General features: G+C 40.0%; 1 protein-coding gene across 2 annotated transcripts in view; it reads left to right on the top strand.

Moving 5' to 3' along the window:
- dagla (diacylglycerol lipase, alpha) overlaps window positions 1–20,201 on the top strand; it is a 40,294-nt gene extending 20,093 nt beyond the window's left edge. Inside the window, exons 7-21 of one of the 2 annotated variants that reach the window (XM_040123337.1) lie at window positions 351–485; window positions 600–677; window positions 1,374–1,498; window positions 1,846–1,996; window positions 3,428–3,511; window positions 4,428–4,505; window positions 4,795–4,875; window positions 5,113–5,255; window positions 7,389–7,457; window positions 7,550–7,622; window positions 9,090–9,298; window positions 11,682–11,808; window positions 15,984–16,150; window positions 16,414–16,431; window positions 16,908–20,201. In XM_040123337.1, the coding sequence (XP_039979271.1) occupies window positions 351–485; window positions 600–677; window positions 1,374–1,498; window positions 1,846–1,996; window positions 3,428–3,511; window positions 4,428–4,505; window positions 4,795–4,875; window positions 5,113–5,255; window positions 7,389–7,457; window positions 7,550–7,622; window positions 9,090–9,298; window positions 11,682–11,808; window positions 15,984–16,150; window positions 16,414–16,431; window positions 16,908–18,012 (2,643 nt within the window). In that variant the 3' untranslated portion in view covers window positions 18,013–20,201. The remainder of the gene's footprint in view (window positions 1–350; window positions 486–599; window positions 678–1,373; window positions 1,499–1,845; window positions 1,997–3,427; window positions 3,512–4,427; window positions 4,506–4,794; window positions 4,876–5,112; window positions 5,256–7,388; window positions 7,458–7,549; window positions 7,623–9,089; window positions 9,299–11,681; window positions 11,809–15,983; window positions 16,151–16,413; window positions 16,432–16,907) is intronic. The other variant, XM_040123370.1, reaches the window with a different exon arrangement.
- The last annotated feature ends 406 nt before the right edge of the window (window positions 20,202–20,607 follow it).

Genomic DNA, 20,607 nt, shown 5'->3' with positions numbered 1-20,607 from the left:
ACAACAGAACGGAAGTCATGAAAGTAAAAGAAAATTCAGAAGACTGTCATCAGCTTTTAGCCAACAATCCGATGTATTTCTGAATAAATTAAAACTAATACTTAAGCTAGACATGGTGTGCTCAAACATCCTGCCTTACCTTTGGGATAACGCTATGTTACTTCATTTATAAACCTACAACATTGCAATTGGAATGGGGAGAAATATACATTTTTAGATTTGCTGTGGACTATTATTCGGTTGAACACAGCAAAACAAACGGGGGATTGGGCAAACCTCCCTTAGTTCAGTCCTATTTTTATTACTCTGCTTTTCCAACATGTCCTGTTACCTGCTGATTTCCTGTCCAGGATGCGTATTCAGAAGTGGCCAGCCTTTTTGCAGAGTTCTTCAGAGACCTGGACATTGTGCCTAGTGATATTATTGCTGGCCTGGTACTTCTCCGCCAGAGACAGAGGTCCAAGAGATCTGCTATCCTGGACCAGGTATCCCTGTCTGTAAAATATATTATTATATATAATTAATGTCTGTATTTTTGCACTTGTGTATGATGTGCTGTAATGAAAATAACCTTTTCTACTCTGCTTTTTCTTCCTAAGGCCAACAATGACATTTTAGCCTTCTTATCTGGAATGCCTGTAACTCGTAATACTAGATACCTGGACCTTAAGAACTCGGTGAGTTTCTTCAGTGTGATAAACTGACAGAGTAAAAGTTAGAAGGTTTAGAATACAGGTAAAAAATTAAATACTGGATGACAAAAATACAACATGCATTTTAACTCATTCGTAACGGCCCGCCCAACTTTTATTTACCCTTGAAAGAATTTTATTTGCTCAAAGTCAGGTAAACGATTGCAAACAATACACAAAGTGGGGGCTCACTTGTACAGTAGCTAACAACGGTTTCACAGGGCCATCATTATTTTTATCCAGCATTTTCACAAATTACAGCAGGGAAAAAGAGAAATTATGATAATTAGAAGAAAAAATCATTGAGAAGACCATGGGGGCACATGGGCCCTTGGGTACTGGCTCCATACAAAGCAGTTTTGTGTGTATTTCACATGTGACAGACAAAATAATGGTATTGTATCAGATCCAACAATTAGTCTGATGAGAAATGTTTTTACGCAAGCCATTTTCTGCAGTGGTATACTGTTTATTTCTTTGTATGTACTCAGCTAAAATAATATGTTGAGCCTCCTATATCTCAGGAGTTCTGAATGTGTTGTTACTCTTATTTCTCATTTGTTCGTGTGTGTGTGTGTGTGTGTGTGTGTGTGTGTGTGTGTGTGTGTGTGTGTGTGTGTGTGTGTGTGTGTGTGTGTGTGTGTGTGTGTTCGTTCGTCTGTTTGCCTTTTCCTCTCCCAGGCTGAGATGAACATGTACAAGGATGTGTGTTATTACATGCTCTTTGCCCTGGCTGCATATGGTTGGCCCATGTACCTGATGAGGAAGCCTGCCTGTGGGCTGTGCCGCCTTGCCAGCTCCTGCCCGTAAGCACTCAAACAAACACCCGCACAGTTTTGATCTATTTGGCTTATGTCTCTCTTGAGCCTCTCCAGTACAGATCAAATTTAACATGCATCAACATTTGCCAAGTGGTAAGTCACTGAGACAATACCACTCTAGTTAGACCAACTCACTGACACAAGCAATGTTGAATTAATCACACACTCTTATCCAGATGGCCTGCACTGGGATACTAAATTGTATCTCTGTAATCTATTATATCTCTCGTGTGGGTTCCACCTACTGCTTTACCCAAAAAAAAAAAAAAATCTGCATTTTATGGGGTTTTTTTTGGTCTTTTTTGTCTTCTTATCTTCCTGTCTAACCCCAGATGTACATCAGTGTCTGGCTCTCGGTTGTCTCAGTCCGTGACAGTGGAGGAGGATAATTGTTGCGGCTGTAATGTCCTTGCCATACGCAGACACTTCCTGGATCGGGACCTCAAGCAGGTTCACATTGTCTACACTTCCTGCCACGATGCTGTGAGTAATCCAACAACCAGCTAACAAGCAGTTCGAGGTGTTTGGGCTTTACTTCCTGAATAAAACAAAGGATGGGTGATGTGGAACAGTTTAACAGCATCAGGCAAAGGTTCATTTGTTTATCCCTGTTTTTTGTTAAAATTTGTCACTTTTTGTTTAATACATTGTTCAGGTGAATTATAGTATCCTCTTTTTAGGCTTTTCTGCACATAGAATCCTAGAGCCCTGGATACAGTGTTATGCTTGCAAACCAGACAGTACTCTCGTCAAACAACATCATTTAACACGGGGCTGGTCTGCAGTGTGGCACATGTACAAACTGGGAGCTAGTCTGATCATTTAGTGGCTTTTGTAGTTTTTGCCATCATTTGTATCTGTTTTGATAACACTTCACTCCCCAGTTTAGTTGCTGACTTATGGAGAGCCGAGTGAGAGCTGTGTCCACATCCTAGGCAGTAAGTCAAATGTGTTCTCAGTAGGTGTTGGACTCTGCCAAAGCTGTGCTTTGTCACAGACTCTGTTTGAGATCATCATGGACAGAATCTTAAGGTGCAGCCAAGGACTCTACTGGAGACCCCCTCCCCTGTAGAGGTGGGGGCAAACATTTTTATGTCAGTGCAATTACTGTATTCACTTTTGATGAGGAAGGTAATGTTGGGGACCTGTTTTAAACCTGTGTGATTAGTATACTGTTGCCCTGTCCACTTTTGTTTATAAATTTGTGTCTAAATAAGTTGCTGCATCCCCATGTCCTGGAAATTAATGTGGTGAGTAAAAATGGCTGATTGAACTGATTGGCATGATGCTCACAGCTACAAAAGTAAGTCCCGGGTTGTTAAATAATACCAATAAAAAATAAAAAAATTAATAATCCAATAACTTTTAAAGTTTAGTGCTAAGTCAAAACATTAATATTCTGCTCTCTTAGTTACATTAACAAAGTTTCATGCTTTGCCGTGGAGTTTTAAAAATTAATATGCTTTCTCTCCAATCATGCAGATTTCCCATCACTCTCCCATCCAAATGTGTGCCTTGAAGTACTCGTATTAAAAATTAGTTCCATATCATGACAAAATCTCAAACAAGTCTATACAAAATTTAGTTGTTAAAATAGTTTTCTAATTACATAGAATAATAAATTTAATCATTCTCTTTTTTATGTACAATTTCCATAGCATTTACACAGGCGCTTGAGCCACACAATGTCGATGATTTGTAAAGCAGAGCACTTCTCACTGAGGTTAGCCAATGCTGAGTTTCCACCTATAAATTCCTCTCATGGAGTGACTTATGTGACTGTGTACTGTGCCAAGCGGAGGAAGGTATGATGACAAAGACTTTAGAAGTGCTCCTTTTGCTGGGCTGCAAATGAAACTATGAAGCATTTGTTCACTCCTCTTTTTTTCTGTCTGCTCTGCATCTTCGACACAGGTTTACGAGACTCCATTTTTTGTGGCAGTGGATCATGCTAAAAAGAAGGTTGTCATCAGTATCAGAGGAACCCTATCGCCAAAGGTGAATTTCAGCTTTCTTGTCTTGTTTTTATGGTAACATCTCTTCAACCCTCTCGAAATGTTAACTGACCCTGCTCCCTTCAATACCTTACAACACCAACACCTCCAGAACGGGTGAAGTTCTCATAGTTTAATGCAGTGTTCTCAAACTCCTACACCCTTCATGCACAGTGCAGAAATATGACTGTCCACTTTCATAAATAAATGTCAACATCTAAGAGATTAATCATGGCCTAATATGAAAGGCAAAATGACTTTTTAGAGGAAAATATCTACTCATCCAGTTAATATATGATGCTTTGCTCCCAACCAGTCAATACATACAGTTTACAAATACATATAGTACATTAAAGAAGAATTTGCAAGGTTAATATGTAAATCTAAGGTGGGCCATGTAAGTTTTGGGCCTTCACACTCAGGGACAACTTCAAACTAAATGGAAAATTAAGATAAGAAACACCTTTTAAAAGGCTGTAGCTCTCCACCCATTAAGTACTAATTTTAGGAAAACTTAGCTTCACTCGGTTAAAAAAAACAAAACAAAAAAAAAAACATTGTGGTGCACCTCATCAGTGTGATCACTGCCTTTAAGAGGTAGTAGAGTACTTCAATAATTTGGGAGTGGTAACCAAAATTTCTTAAATGTAAAGTTAAAGTGAGACTGATATATGGAATCTATATGATATATAGCCATATACCATTATTTCATAGTCTCATAGGTCTTGATATGTTCAAGTACAGTTAATACAATGTAACAAATAATCAAATCTGCAATAGCGATTATGAATGGTATTTTTAATTGCCGTGCCTGGCTTTCGCACCTACTGTTCTTTTAGCTTTCTCTGTCTAAAGTTATTATTGTTATTTATTAGTTTTTTAAATAATACATTTTTTAAAATTTGTGTTGTGTGTTTCAGGACGCCTTGACTGATCTGACAGGGGATTCTGAACGTTTGCCTGTAGAGGAGCAGCATGGGACCTGGCTTGGCCACAAGGTGAGAGATTACTGTTTTAAACCACTCACCTACAATACAAATGTATGCTCCGCTTTAAAGTCTCCTCTGATATTTTCCCTCTTTTAGTTTCTCTGTTCTAGTTTCTTGTAATGCAGTTTCAACAAGTAACAGTATCCCAGACTCTAAAGGTCATTTCAGTTGTTAAGAGCAGAAAAATGACTATGTATATTTTAAAAAGGGATTAATGACAGACTTCCTGTCCATATTTCTTTCTCTCTTATGTTCCTTCCTTCCACTGAGCCTTTTTCTCTTTTGTTTCCACTCTCAGGGGATGGTTTACTCGGCAGAATACATTAAGAAGAAACTGGAGCAGGAAATGATCTTGTCACAAGCCTTTGGAAGGGACTTGGTACTTGACTGAGTAAACTGTTTAAAGAATGGCGGGCTCAATAACGAACATTTTCTATAATTTGTACTATGAATTTTTATTAACACCACTGTAGTTCCTTATCTATACACTAACCCTAACCCTACTGTATACAAATAATTCTTCAACAAATAGCAGTAGAGGTAGTTGGTTGACATTGATTCTCTTTTCTGTGTTAACGGTGTGTTGTTGTGAGTGTAATGACTCTGTCTCTCACAGAGCAAGGGCACCATGCACTATGGGCTGGTGATAGTGGGGCATTCTCTTGGTGCCGGCACTGCTGCTATCCTCTCCTTCCTCCTGAGACCTCAGTACCCCACACTTCACTGCTACTCTTACTCCCCACCTGGTGGCCTTCTAAGGTAAGTCAACCTGTGTTATATACGATATGCAAACGACTGTACAATAGAAGATCAGTCCTTCTGTCTGCGTACATTGTGCAGGAAGTTATTAAAAGCCTGCTTGCCACTTTCATGCATAAATCCCATGTTTATTTTTATAAATCCCACCCATTTTTAACCCAAGTTTGATCATTACATACCAGACCGCTGTCACAGGTTACCCTGTTCACCACTGTTCACTTGAGGTCCTAGACGCGTTTCAGCAGAGATTAGACATGAGTGTGAACGATGCAGTGTTTTTTTTGTGGGAGATGTTGTGGTTATGTAGTATGTGCCTTACCCATTCAGCTATCAGGTCACCTCAATATGGTGTAGTTCTATAGAATATTTTTTTCTTTATTTGATAATCTCATTAAAAAGCAGAATTTATGGATGAGAAGTGAGAAGCTAGAAGTCCTCACCAAGACATCTGTTACAGAGTAGTAGTAATTCTAAAATTATTTCCTTAATTATTATTATTAATTAACAGAATTGTAATGCTTTAACCACTATAGAAATGTGTGTATATCCGTTTTTAACAAGGCCAAGCATTGACATTCCTGCCATATGACCAGGTTGGGTGCAGAGCTATGAAGCCAGGCCTGATAAAATGTATTGATTCATTTGAAAGAAACACAAGTTTTTTTTGACCCATTCCATCAGTCTGAAAGGACAATATCAGATCCTTAACTGTCACACAGATTTGGTTTGTAAACTGTATTGTATGTTTAAAAAAAAAACTAGGGTGTTGTAAAATATATGGGACCTGAAAAAGTTTTTCGGTTATGTACCCACAAGCTGTGGTATTCACTTTCATTTCTCTTTTTTTCCCTTAGCAGAACAGTTTATTTATGGTCCAGTGGTTCACAGTTCATTACGATTTCATCTGTCTACATTGGAACGATATCCAACACTCTGCAGTACAGCTGGCTGCAGAGTTAACTGTGTTTACTATGCAAATCGTGCTAAAAGAGAGTCTGTATCTAGAGATTACTAAATGCTGCAGCGCACTTTTGGTATTTCATTGAAGTCAAGAAAAGGTCATTTCTCAGAACATAACAGATTCAGATACTTTCATATCGGACACAAGGAGTCACTGAATGGTCTGAGTATGAACATTATTTCAGTCATATCACAGCCTCAGATCTCAACTCAGCTGAACACCTGTGGGAGATTTTGGATTGATGTGTTAGACAGCGCTATCCACCAACATTATCAAACACCAAATGAGGGAATATCTTTTAATAGAATGGTGTTTCATCCTTCCAGTAGAGTTCAGAGATTGTAGAATCTATGCCAAGGAGCCCTGAAGCTATTCTGGAAGCTCCTGGTTGCACCACTTAATGTAGGTTTTTCCTTTAATTTATCAGCCATCTTTATCTATAAACAGTAAATACATGCTGAAGGTTAATCCTATCTATAAATTCTATAGTCAGGTTCATCCCAAAGGTGTTTAATGTCTCTGATTGATATCAGAAGATTGACAATTAACGTCCTTTCACGTGAATGTTCCTACAATTCATGGAACAGGAAGCACTATTCTACTGAAAAATACCCATCCTCTTGTGGGCACATGCTAGCTTCAATGGATGAACATGGTATGCTGTGATGTTAATGCTCTGACTCTGGCATCAAAACTTCAATATAGAGGTATTACTGGCCCCACTGAAGGCCAAATGAATGCCCCTAATTAGCCATTACATTCTCCCAAGGGACTGTACAGTTATAACACTACATGAAGTAGAAGGGAGGGTCCACTTATTCTGCAGGGGCAGGGTTTCTGTTTCTCTGTAGATTCTGGTCTTGATTTAATAAGTTTCTCTTGCTTATTTTCTGTGCATTATTTTCAGTATTGCATCAACCAGAGATAGATAAATATGGATAGATAAATATGGTTCCTTAAATATTTGATGTAGAAAAGTGTACAGTCTATCACATACCATTATTGGTTTCAGATAATTTTTTGGTGTTTGTAAGCACTTCATACTAAAACAAATGGTTGTGCAATGCAATTTGCAAATGTTTATTGAGAACCTTTCTCTCAGTTTATACCCTTTACTCTCTCCACATGTTATGTTCACCTAATTGAACTGTTTCTCTCTCTTATTTACCCAGTGAGGATGCCATGGAGTACTCCAAAGAGTTTGTAACATCTGTGGTATTAGGGAAAGACCTGGTACCAAGGTATCTCTTGTAATATATCCAATATTTTGTGATTAACTTCACTTTGCTGCAGGATTACCACAATAAACATATCTGCCTCCTTTCTCTTATAGACTTGGTCTTTCTCAACTGGAGGGTTTCCGACGCCACCTTCTGGAAGTGTTACAGAAAAGTAACAAGCCAAAGGTGACTTAAACTCTTGATACTGTAGAAGATGACAGTCAGAGACCTGTAGACAAGTTGTACCACAAAAGGGTCAAAAAGAAAGATGAAAAGACTGTTTTGCCAAGAACAAGCTGTGTCGTCTCACAATAATATGGGGGAATGCTTTATGGACTACCATTTTTTTTTAAAACAAAACACATCTACTGTACAAATACTAATAAATGATTAAATAGTTATCAAATTCACATCAAATTTGCATTCTCACCTATTAAAATCAACAAAATAAACCCAGTAGCATCAAACTTCTGCTGCATTTTCTAAGGTTTGCAGTGGCTGATGAAAGGGGCTATGTGTAAGAATTGGCCAAATGTCGAATTCATACACACAGCATGTTACCCGAAAGTTGGGGTGTCCAGCCCTAGCGTAAAAAAACACAGAAATGCAGTCTTTGGTCCCTCCTCCCCCCTCCTCTTCCTCCGTGCCATAGTCAGACTGACCATCAGGCATACCAGGACAAATTCTATTTGTTTTGGGGAAAGTCAAAAATCCATAAAGTTTTTACTGATCCTTTCAGTCTTTTTACCAGCCTGCTCTGTGTACCTGTCGTTCGGGTTGCACATGAGAGTGTACTGAGAGCATGTTCCTGGACTGGGCTCACTGGCCACTCACAACTAAGTTTCAGCCCCCCACGTTGACTAGATCTAACCTCAGCACAGGGCAGTTGTTGACATGTTGCCCAACCTGCACAAGTTGGGGAATAATGTTTTCCACACAGGTTTACCTTGCAATCTGATTATGTAAGTGGTAGGTTGTTTCCCTCAGCTATTGTTAGACTGACCACGACAATTTCACACCCAGTCTGTCCAATCACAGAGAGAGGGAAAATGTAGTGATGTTAAGAGTAGGACGAGCCATGAGCGGTGGAGGAACACGCTGGAGAGGGAGAGCAGCTAGAGCAGCAGCATCAATAGTTGAGCTTGAGGAAAGAGTGGAGGAATGTCGCCGAGAGCGGACGGCTGCAACACAGGTTTATAGCCCATTTGCAGTTACTACTTCTTTATCCTCTCGTGTTGGACCCAGGGCAGTCTGGACGCTACATTGACTCACTATCGCCTCTTGAGGTACGAAGTGGTATTACGAGATGGGACGGGCTGGGGCTAGCTGGTTAGCCTGCTAACTTCAGAAGATACCTCTGCAACACAATACATACACGTCTCTGACATAACGTCAAAACTGTTATCTCTTTACATTCTGTAGATAATTTCAGTTAATTTTTGAAAGTTTTAATCTAAAATACTTATACATAGCCCCTTTAAAAATAAACACCTAAAACCTCTCCACAATCTTTATCAGTGCTGCAGTTATCTTTGCTGTAATTAAAGCATCATTTAGATAACCCCTGGCTGTTGCAGAAAAACATAAAATATACAGAAGATTTATTTAGATTCGGATGTGTTATGTTACATAAGGCATTTTTCTTTGCAACAGTGGAGGATAATTGCGGGAGGCACCAAATGCATCCCGAAATCAGAGCTTCCACTAGAGGATGATGATCCTCAGACTCAGCCAGCAGCACCCCCCAGCAGTCGCCTATGGCTCCACCCCAGTGACCTCAGCATTGCCCTTTCAGCCTCCACCCCGCTCTACCCTCCTGGCAGAATCATCCATGTGGTGCACAACCATCCTCCAGAGACATGGTGAGAAAATTGATTTGAAAGCTGTGGGTAGTTTATAACGATTAAATCCCCTAATGTTCTTCTTTTCTGTTACTGTTTTGCTGTGTTTGATGCAGATTCCAGAAGTGAGATCAGTCATCAGTTGAGTAGTAATGGCTCTTAAAGCTTGTCTTTGTACAAAACATACATTTTTACTCTACAACTCCAGTTCACAAATGGTCAAGTGGTTGTATAACTGATGCATGGACACTGGTACCTCAAAGTAAATCTTAAATTTGTTTCACATCTGTGACATAAAAGAACTGGCAGCTCTGTGGGAAAAGGTATACACTGCATATTTGCGATAGTGTGGGTTTGCAGTGTGTCACGCGGCACTCCCATATTCCTGTGTTTACACTTTCTGCTGCGCTCTCTAATATCATATTTTAGTTTATAATCCTCCTGTCTTTTGTACCTGTACCTCTTTCAAGCCTGCTTGTTTGGTAGTTTTTACAGTCTGGGAATACAGTCACTGAGCACTTTATTACGAACACCTATACACCTGCTTATACATGCAATTATCCAATCGGCCAATCACGTGACAGCAGTGCAATGCATAAAATCATCCAAATACAGGTCAGGAGCTTCAGTTAATGTTCACGTCAAACATCAGAATGTGATCTTAGTGACTTTTGACTGTGGCATGATTGTTGGTACCAGATGAGCTGGTTTGAGTCTCTCTGAAACTGCTGATCTCCTGGGATTTTCACACAACAGTCTAGAGGTTTTACTCTGAATGGTGCCAAGAACAAAACACATCCATTGAACGGCAGCTCTGTGAATGGAAACACCTTATTGATGAGAGGTCAGAGAAGCATGGCCAGACTGGTTGGAGCTGACAGAAAGGCTACGGTAACTCAGATAACCACTCTTTACATCTTTGGTGAGCAGAAAAGCATCTCTGAATGCACAACACATCCAACCTTGAGGCGGATCAGCAACAACAGCAGAAGACCATGTCGGGTTCCACTCCTGTCAGCCAAGAACAGAAATCTGAGGCTGCAGCGGGGAAAGGCTTACCAAAACTGGACAGTTGAAGACTGGAAAAACGTAGAGTGATCTGACAAATCTTGATTTCTGCTGAGGCAGATGGTAGGGCCAGAATTTGGCGTCAACAGTATGAATCCACTGACCCAACCTGCCTTGTGCCAACAGTCCAGGCTGCTGGTGGTGGTGTAATGGTGAGGGGAATGTTTCCTTTTGGCACACTTTCGGCCCAAGTTAATACCAGTCAATCATTATCTGAATGCCACAGCCTTAGTAATGTTGCTGACCATGTTCATCCCTTTATGACCACCCTTTACCATCTTCTAATGGCTACTTCCAGCATGATAATGCACCAAGTCACAAAGCACAAGTTGTCTCAAACTGGTTACATGAAAAATGACAGTGAGTTCAGTGTACTTCATTGGCCCCACCAATTGCCAGATCTGAATCCGGTAGAATACTATTGGGATGTGGTTGAATGTGCAGCTGACAAATCTGCAGAAGTTGGTGTAATCATGTCAACACTGACCAGAATCTCAAAGGGATGTTTCCGACATCTTGTGGAATCCATGCCACAAAAACTGAGGCTGTTTTGTGAGCAAAGGGAAGCCTTACCCAGTATTAGTATTGTGGTGTTGACTAATGTCTGGAGATACCGAAATTTTGATGTTGATTATGTGAGACACTGCAAACAAACAAACAAACACATAAATTGGGCTATAATCCAAGGCAAGAATACATTTTAGTGATCTTATGAAGAAAAGGTGGATGTCATTCTATATCTTAAAAAAGATAATAAACAACATATGGAAAAAAGGATATTTATTATCTATTCATTTTTCAAGTTACATAGCAGTGTCTAGTTGGCTGAAAGTGTGGCTTCTATATCACAATCAAAAGTAAAATACCTTTGGTAATTGATGGTTGTATTGCAGACAACCACTGGATGCCAGTGAACTTAAAGGAAGATTATGGAGGTTCAAGGACAACAAGATAACTCCACATGTGTTTGTTATGTTTGTTAATGGAATTAAAAAGAACATTGCAAACTAACTCTCAAATGAAGCAATTAGATATTACTTATTTGCCCTCTTTTCGTCCTATTCTTTGTGTTCTTTGAATCATTCTGTTCTTTGCCATATGCAGCTGGTGAAGCCCCCCAATTAATGAGTGTGTTCTGGTCTCTAAAATAAGCTCATTTGTGAAGTCTGACACAAGATATTCTGCTCACTGATGTGATTACTTAGATTATGCTTCTCCCGCATGTACTGTTCTGTAAGTAAAGGATACTGTGGTAGGCTGTTGCTAAGTCAACACGTGTGTTCACTTCGTCTATCACCATGATTGAGATACTTTCTCTTTCTTTACCTCTTTGCAGCTGTGGCCAGGAGGAGCCAACCTACTCAGCTCTGTGGGGGGACAACAAGGCCTTCGATGAGGTCATCATATCACCTGCCATGCTTAATGAGCACATGCCCCACATGGTGATGGAGGGCCTCAACAAGGTCTGTTTTTATCTGTGTGCATGCAGACGGATTTTTTGGGAGGGGAGTATTTGAAAGTGTGGTGAAGTGGCTTTTTACATCTTGTTCCTGATTTCCGACACTGGGTGACTCAATTGATGGATGACGAGTATGTGAGTGTTTTAATTGTCTCAAACAATAAAAATTCAGATGCATTCACAAATATTTTCAACAATGGTTCTTAAGGGGGATACCACTGTTTAAAATTGACATGTTGTACCGTGTGAAATGGGAACAAATTGAGACATTTTTAATGAAGCTACAGACCAGCAACTGAATTTGGGTTATAGTTGAATTGTAATATAATATTTCTGGAGATAGGGCCCATCTTTGTTTTTTATTTCATTGTACTGTTAAAAAAAACAAGATTGCAAAGACACAGGAAAGAAAACTTTTTTAAAGTTGAAAAAGTTTTAAAATTCAGTGGTATGTCCCTTAAATGTTTAGTTAACAATTTTTGGGCATTTTGGAAGATTGATGCATGTAACCCATCATTAACCCACAACTTAACGCACTTTTTGTTTTCTCCACGTTGTTCCATACTCAAAGCATGGGAACTGTTCACTTCTGGTTGTTTTCATGGTCTTCTCTGGTCTTTATTAGCATTTTCTTCATGAACATTGAACATCTGTTTTGATAACAGGGTATTAATGTGATTGTTTGCATGCTACGAATCCACTTTGAGGATGGCATTTTCTTGTGGCTCCAGAGTTAATTCTTCTGTGTACTCTCTGTTTTGTGTGTGTGTGTGTGTGTGTGTGTGTGTGTGTGTGTGTGTGTGTGTGTGTGTGTGTGTGTGTGTGTGTGTGTGTGTGTGTGTGTGTGTGTGTGTGTGTGTGTTTATGTCTGCTGTGCCAAGTCTGTAGTATGATACCTCTGGTGTTTCTGCAGGTGCTGGAACCATTTTGTCCCCTGTCTGAGCAGGAACCAGAGGAACTGGAAGTCAATCAACCTACCTGCAGTACCACTATGTTCATAACATCACAAACAGAATTAAACTCTAGGCCTCTTCCCTATGATTCCTGCTCTCCCACCCACAAAGACCTGTCTTGCACTGTCTCCCTCACAGAGACTGAGACTGCTGTTGCTTTTCCCTCTTTTTTAGATGCAGAGTCTGTTGTTGTTCCTCCTCCTCCTCTGTCAGACTGTACTTCTGCCCCACAGCTGTGCTTGGTGTCTGTTGCCCCACTTTCTAACAGTCCTTCTGATACCCACTCGGGAGCGCTTTCAGTTGAAAATGATTCATTCATACCACCACAAACCCAATCTGATCCACCGAACTCTCACCCTTGTGTGGATGTGATTGTTACTTCTCTTCCTGAAATCCTAGTTGATGAATCTAATGGTACTCCAATAGAAAATTTACCTCAAGATAGCAACATCACATAACTCTTTGCAAAAACATAAGGTCTGTAGTTTACAAGTGCCAAACAGTCCTTCTGATTCTCTCGTATAGACTTTATGATACTCAGTATTTGACCTGGCCTTCATTAGCCACTGTGCAGTTATCCATCTAAATAGTCATGTTTGTTAAAGGAATAATTTATTGTGAAACACTTGGAAAATGTCGTTATATAACTATTGATACTGTGTCTAAGTGGTGAGACTAAAAAGAAGTGATATCATGCCCATGACATTCAACAGGAGAAACATTTTGCCTGATGTAACCATCAGGATTTGGTGTGAGTCCTTGGAGAAACGTTGTGAACACTTTTACTAACAATGAAAAAGTCATCATAGAGGAGGTGGAGAGAGGCTGCCATTTCCTTCACTAAAAGAGTCCACAAAGATCCAGGACACAGGGTAGCTAAACAGGTAAACAGTTGAGAAAACTGAAAAATCTGACAAAAGACTTCTACTACCGTTATTGCACTTTCCACAAACACATAAGCCGGTGGCTGGATGCAACAAGTCCAGGCAAGTTCAGTGGAAACTATCAAAAAGGTGTTCGATGAAAAGTAGGAAGCGGTTTGAGACTGAAATTAAAAGAATCTGAACAGTAGACAAAGCAAGTTGAGGCAAAAAGGGGAGAAGCTCAATTTTATCACTAAATAGCCCCTGGAACACATCATATGTTAATGGTGTATATTACAGTATTAAGGTTTATAATGTCTTTAAACCTTAGAGTCAAAAATAGCCTTGTATAACCCTGCATGATGAGTCCAAACCCAGCTGCATTCTTTTCTCTTGTCAATGAGATTCATCATCCAGCTTTCCATAATTCAACCCTTCATTCTTTTCCATTCCTCTCACAGCCACGGTACGTTTGGTCAAGTGTTGTGGCACGAACTTGCTAACCCTGTTCCTCAAGCTAACAAGTTTTTCTTTGTATTCACAAAGTTCCCATGGTAACCTAATTTCTTCCACATTAACTGCTCTTTCGTCCTCCTTGGCTGGGTTTTTCAGTAGCTGCAGCTCTTCTCTCTAGATTTCTTTCCCTTTGCTATTTGAAAGTACATATTCATCTTCTCCTCAATCATAACCCCTTCAAGGAATTGTCAATTACTCATCAGCAGCAGATGGAGTAACAAGGGAGAACAAATATGTAAATATGGAGTACTCTGCTCAGCTCCACTACTCTGCTGTAAAATTGCTGCTCACTGAAAAAGAATTTCTAATTTCCTCTTATGGACTTCGTACAGTGGAGAGCATTTATTAGTAAGACTCTGAAAACTGGAATTATGTTTTTTATGGCCTCTACTGGGCACCTTACAATGCTTTGTCATAATGTACTTTCATAAATTACATATCTCCATATGAATCTTTTGCTATAGGGATTGCATTACATTATTGCATTATGCGAAACTCCAAGTATAAATGTCCCTCCATGGGAACAGAGTCTACAGTCTCATGCTTCATTTTGATTAGATTTTTTGTGATAATTTGTTGGTTGTTGTGCCCACAACTGCGGGCAGTTTGTTTGGTGTGGTTAGTGCCAAATATTTGCAGTAGTTTATCAATTGCAGCAACCTTTACCTCGTGTAACATTGGTCACAGTCACCCATGATCATGTTTTCATTTGTGAGCCATAACTATCTGCATAACCTAAACATAATGAACATGTTTCTTTTTGCCATTTTTAACTTACATTGTTTACAATAATCTCCATTTACCTTTGTCATTTTATGTTCCATTGTCACATGTATTATATGTTGTTTTATGTGTTTTCTTGTCCTCTTACGATTCCAGTTGTTTTTATACCATAATGTGCTTCCATCAACTCATTAACTCATTAAAGTTAACCAAATATATGTAATTGTGTGTTGATGTGATTTGCCCTTGGTGTTTGTTTTCCTCACATTTTTAACCATTAACACAACACAGTTAAATTCTTGTGGGACATGTTTTCCTTGAATGTTTTTGAAGATACATATCCAGTTCTCTTATGGTTTGCTATTCCTTATCATACTTTAGGTCTTGTATAGTTCTTGCTCAGGCATCATGACTCCATTGTGGGTGTTTAATGTCAGTTGGAGTGGGTGTAAGCTCACCTTTATATTCCACTACATTTATCTGAACTACACTGTGCTTTTTAAAAATGTAATAATAGATGTAATCATATCTGCAGTTAAATATAGAAGTAGTGGTTTCCTGGATAATGTCATTGAAAACAATTATGATCTTACTACGGGTGATCTCAATACATAACTAGACATTCTTGATCTTGCATTCACTGTTCATTGGCCTGATAAATTACACAAGTGTCTATGGATGAAAACTTTGTGTGCGATGACTCATTATCAAAATAATAATGGATTTAGTTAAACCCTCTGTTTTTTTTGAAGAAAAACAGTTTGAAGTTTCTGTCTCATATCAGTAAATTGAGATATTATACGTCCAGTTTTTGAGAACAGGAAGAAATTAACTAGGTCAGTGGGGTTACTTGTTTGTTTGGTCAGCAAAATAAGCAAGTAAGCATATTTTTTAAAATGTCTTTCGCTTTGGTGCAGCAGTAATAGACTTTGAATATACGAAATTTGATTGGCATTAATTTTTTTTTCCCAGTTAGCACTTTGCTTGTGTATCTTTCTGTATGCAAATACTATTCCGTTCATGTTGATTCCCAACGCCAGTGAACGTCCTCCCTGCTCTTTTGCCCTCAGTGTACCTTTATCTATCAAGTTACGTGTCTGTATATACCTTTGTGCTTGTGACAGGTGCTGGAGAACTACAACAAAGGGAAAACTGCTTTGCTGTCAGCAGCCAAGATCATGGTGAGCCCCACAGAAGTGGACTTGAACCCAGAGAACATGTTCATGGATACATCAACAACTTCTCAGCAGCCGACGCCTACAACCCACCACCGCAGGAACAGTAGTGTTCGGTTAGTACACCAGGCACCACTGTGGGTGTGTTGGAGCTTAACAGAATATGTAAAACAGTTTCTTTGATCTTCTGTATATTCAGTTTCCCCTCTACCGTAAAATATAATAGAGCGAACCTCTTCTTAAATTGTAGTAGTAATCATGAGGACATGTCTAATTTTTAATAATATAGCCAGTATTAAACAATACTACTGCTACTAACTGCTACTTTGTTTTCTCAAAATCATTATTTCTGTCTGTTCGTTTGGTTTAAAAAAACAAGACAAAAACCATTGTCACGGTAAGCAAAGCATGCTAATACTAATTTTGCATAATTTGCTCCCTTCTCTCATGCACGCATGCACGGTGTCTGACCACAGAGCAGTTGCAACGTATGGTAGTATTCAGTTCCCACCTCGCCCTCTCTGGTTTAGCCCATGTCCAAAGTCACTGTGAACTCCTGGTAGTGATGGTTGAAATATGATCTCTCCTGTATTAGATGCTAATACAGAGCAAATATGCACTTGATTACACTCCTGGCCTCCCAGTCTCTCTTTTTCTCCGTTCTTTCTTCCATTTATGTAATGTTTCACTGGTGTTGACCTAGTCTGTAGAGTCTAGAAATGGTTTAAATAATAACACATTCCCATTTTTCCCTTCCTTAACCCTCAGTCAGTTATTTTCACCCGTTTTTCATGTGTTTCTCGTTGTTTTGGATCCCCTCTTCCCTCCTTTCCCTGCCACTGCTCTCCAACCCGTTCTTCTCCTCTCCTCTAGTTCATGTGCCCAGTCTGAAATATCTCTGGACGGTTTCTCTGAGTGTCCTCCTCCCCCAGTGCCTGTAGTGCTGCGTGGAGCGAGGGAGCGCCTGGCAGTGGAGCTGAGGGACCGCAAAGCACCACTGGCCGTCATGGAGAGTCTCTCAGACGCTGAATCCTTGTATAGCCTGGATTCCCGACGCTCCTCGGCTGCACTAAGGGGTTCCCCAATGCTGAGTAGCCTTCCGTTCCCTTTGGATGCCCCGATCCCAGAGGAGAACCCATCTCTTAGCTCTCGCACTGAATTACTGGCTGCTGACTGCCTCTGCCAGGCAACACCAGAGAACCTGGGTGAGGTTGGGCCCTTCTTTACCCCGCTGGAATCGAGATCCACACCGGATTACCCCATGCAGCTGTCTCCCGCCACACCTTGCTACAGTGGACACCATTCCCCAGCTCTGCTAAACCAGAGCGTCTTGGCTCAGGCTGTCAAGCCAGAGCTTAACGCCAACCCAAAAATGCTTCCTGAAGGGGATCACCAACAGATTCCTGGTGTCTACAGCCCAGGGAGCACTCCTAATGCTCCCCTCAGCCCTCAAATTGGTTCTAAATCAATAGATAGAGAAAAAGAAGATTGGGAGCTGGAGACAGCAGAGAAACATATAAGTGCAGAGACCAGACCGGCAACTTCTACCCCTCCACCCCAACTATCCAATGGAAACCCCAGCCAGGCAGTGCTGGAGTTCGCACAGTACTTAGACTCGCTATTCAGACTGGACGGCAGCAGCTCCCCGCCTCTGGAGCTGTCTGACGGGGAGTCCGAGTCAGGCCGGGGCTCCTTTGGGCTAGGTGAGTGTCTCGGAGATGGACAGCGGTTGGATGACAAACAGCTTCTGGCCAGAGCAACACTGGAGCCTAACCTAGTTCCCAAGCCCCCACGCACTTTTGCTGGATCTGCTGATCCCTCTTCGGGCATCTCTTTGTCACCCTCCTTCCCTCTCTCATCGTCTGAGGAGCTCAACGACCTTTCCCCCGGTGAGGGTGCCCCACCAGCCATACACTCCCTACGAACATCTACCCCTTGCCACTGCCCTGAAGAGAACACACTATCATCTATGGTGTAGTGTGCTCCCAAGACTCTGATGTCCTTTGCCCTAAATTGAGAGGTGCAGTCATCCAAATTTCAAAACATATCACAGTACATGCATGCAATGGAATGCAGTCACTCATCAGAGATCCAATGACAGAACTTGACTGGTCAACTCAGAAACTATTTCCATTCTTCAGGTGTCCCCTTTGAAAGCTGTTTATAGCATTTTCACACTATTGCAATGACTAAGAAAAAAAGATACCTCTCTCTGCATGCCAGGGGGCTGTGCTGCTTTTGGGTGAATATAAATAACTGTAGCTTCACATTGCCATTCCAAAACAATGTTGTCTCACCCACGTAGGGACGTGTCAGCATTACATCAATTCCCTGACTTAACAAAATCAAAGGGACAATGGTTAACTGAGCAGGGATTCAAAAACTAACACTGTAGAAGAGGTTAGCATAGGCACATCATCTGGGTTGATGTACTGTACAACTTCCTGCACCCTCAGCAGCTCCGGAAATTTTGTTGTAATTTAATTTAATTTAATTTTTTTAAATCAGGAATGTGAAGATGGACATATTCGTCAATCCATAGAAGTGGGAAGAGATTACGAAATGTTCCTCAGGTCTATAGAGAATTGACTTTGAAGAAAGAGAGTAAGTGTGTTACATTGGTGAGAATTCATGTGTCTTAAAAATTTAGTGATTGTGACAAAGTTATTACAGACACCTATGGATGTTTTTGGGTCTTTTGGTTACTCTTTTTAGTGCATGAAGACATTTTTTTTTCTTTATTTTGGAAAAGAAATTGTCACTAAGCCACTTAGACTGACATTTGAATACTCTTGCACACATCATATTGCTCAATTTACCCCCTTTGCCAAAAAATTTAACACATTGTATTGCCAAATGTATTTATGAGATGTAATTTTGTATATGTATATGGATATTGCTTTATTTAAACACAAGCTAGGTTCATTATCTCCTCCCCTAGCCATACTGTTGGTTCCAATGTAGACTGTTACAAAGCAACACCACAGAAAAGATGTCATCCTGACCGTAAAACACTGCCATGGCTTTCATTTTGAAAACACAAACTCTGTACCTTGGGATTGAACCAGTAATGAACTTGCTAATAGTCATAGTCTCATAACTACTGTACCTTTCTCTTTGGAGAGCTCTTAGCAATGTGCCCAGGTCAGGGCCTGCATGCTTTATGCATTTCAGAGTAGCATGGCTGGTATATAACAAGTTTTGTCATTAAGTCACAATAAATAAGCTCTAAACATGTCCAGATATTACCATACGTGTAAACTCAAACCTTTGACAGGCTTATTAAATGCGCAGGTCAGCCGACAGGACCAAACTGTGTATCCTAAAAGTGTCCCGGGATATCATTTCTCTTCTTCTCAAGGTGCTCTCGGTCATCTTGGTTGTCAAGGTGTTTGCTTCCCTTTAATCTGGTTCATCTCAAACATCCTTGAGGTTGGACTGAATGAATAAATGGGCTCGAACATTGCGTATGCCAATTCTAAATACTGTGGTATACAATCTTCCATATCACTCTGGGTGTAACAGGTGGCTCACAATTTGCATTATTTATTATTGTTAATGTTATAACTTTTATTGCTATATTTGATGGTATTATTATCATTATTGCGCTTGCAACAGATTGGTTTGATGTCAGTGGTTTTTATCTCAGTTTTTCGGACGGTGTTAGGAACTTTTTAGACTTTCCCAGATGTAATGAGTTATATATTTAAGCTTTTTTTTCTGTCCGAGTGGAAAAGTGTGTGACATTCTGCCATGGCATGGTGACAATATTCTCTTTTTACAAATATTTTTAAAGTGGTGAGACATGCGGCAGAGTGACAGCCTGCTCACAGTGACCTTTGGTGCAGCGCCACCGTCAAGCGCGGAGTCACCATAGTGATCTGCACAGTCTATTTGGAATAAGATTTGCTGTGGTCACTCACAGCAGACATTTCCAGCCAGTTTACAGTCTGACACTGCTCAAATCATGCAGCCAGTCCCCAGTAGTCTCTCAAAAGATACACTAAGATTGGGCCAGCAATTTCCTGCGTTCAGTAGCTTTGCTTGCAGCCGGTCATATACAAAACACTGTTGAAAGAAAGCACTATAATACTTTCTACCATGATGTGTACAGCACCATCTTCTATGTGTAATTATTTATGCAGATGTCTAAAAAAAAAAAAAAAAGGTGAATTCCAATAGAGTCATGTAGAAAACAAATATATAAAAGTAAGGAGATAATGACTATATTAAAAGATATCAGTATTGACATATAAAAAAATATTTCTTCTGAAAGTTATTTATTCAAACTATTGGCAGATTTACAAATTGGTTTATATTGAAAGAGGAATAATTCAACTATGTCTTGTCCATGTTTACCTGGTTTGCTTCCCTTCCTTTCCTGCCCCACAATGAGAATGTATTTAATTCCTCTCCCTCACTGTCCTGCCTGTAATGGAATAAACTACAAACTATGAAAATAACTTTGAATTTCTGTCATATTTGTTTTAGCGTGTACCACTGATATACTGTATAAGGTCTATTTAAATTAATGTGTGTTTCCCCTAAGGCTTGGCTATTTGTAAAAGCTGAT

Source organism: Xiphias gladius, chromosome 1 (assembly GCF_016859285.1).
Source record: "Xiphias gladius isolate SHS-SW01 ecotype Sanya breed wild chromosome 1, ASM1685928v1, whole genome shotgun sequence".
Lineage (NCBI taxonomy): Eukaryota > Metazoa > Chordata > Actinopteri > Istiophoriformes > Xiphiidae > Xiphias > Xiphias gladius.
This window is presented reverse-complemented; position numbering and strand designations above follow the sequence as displayed.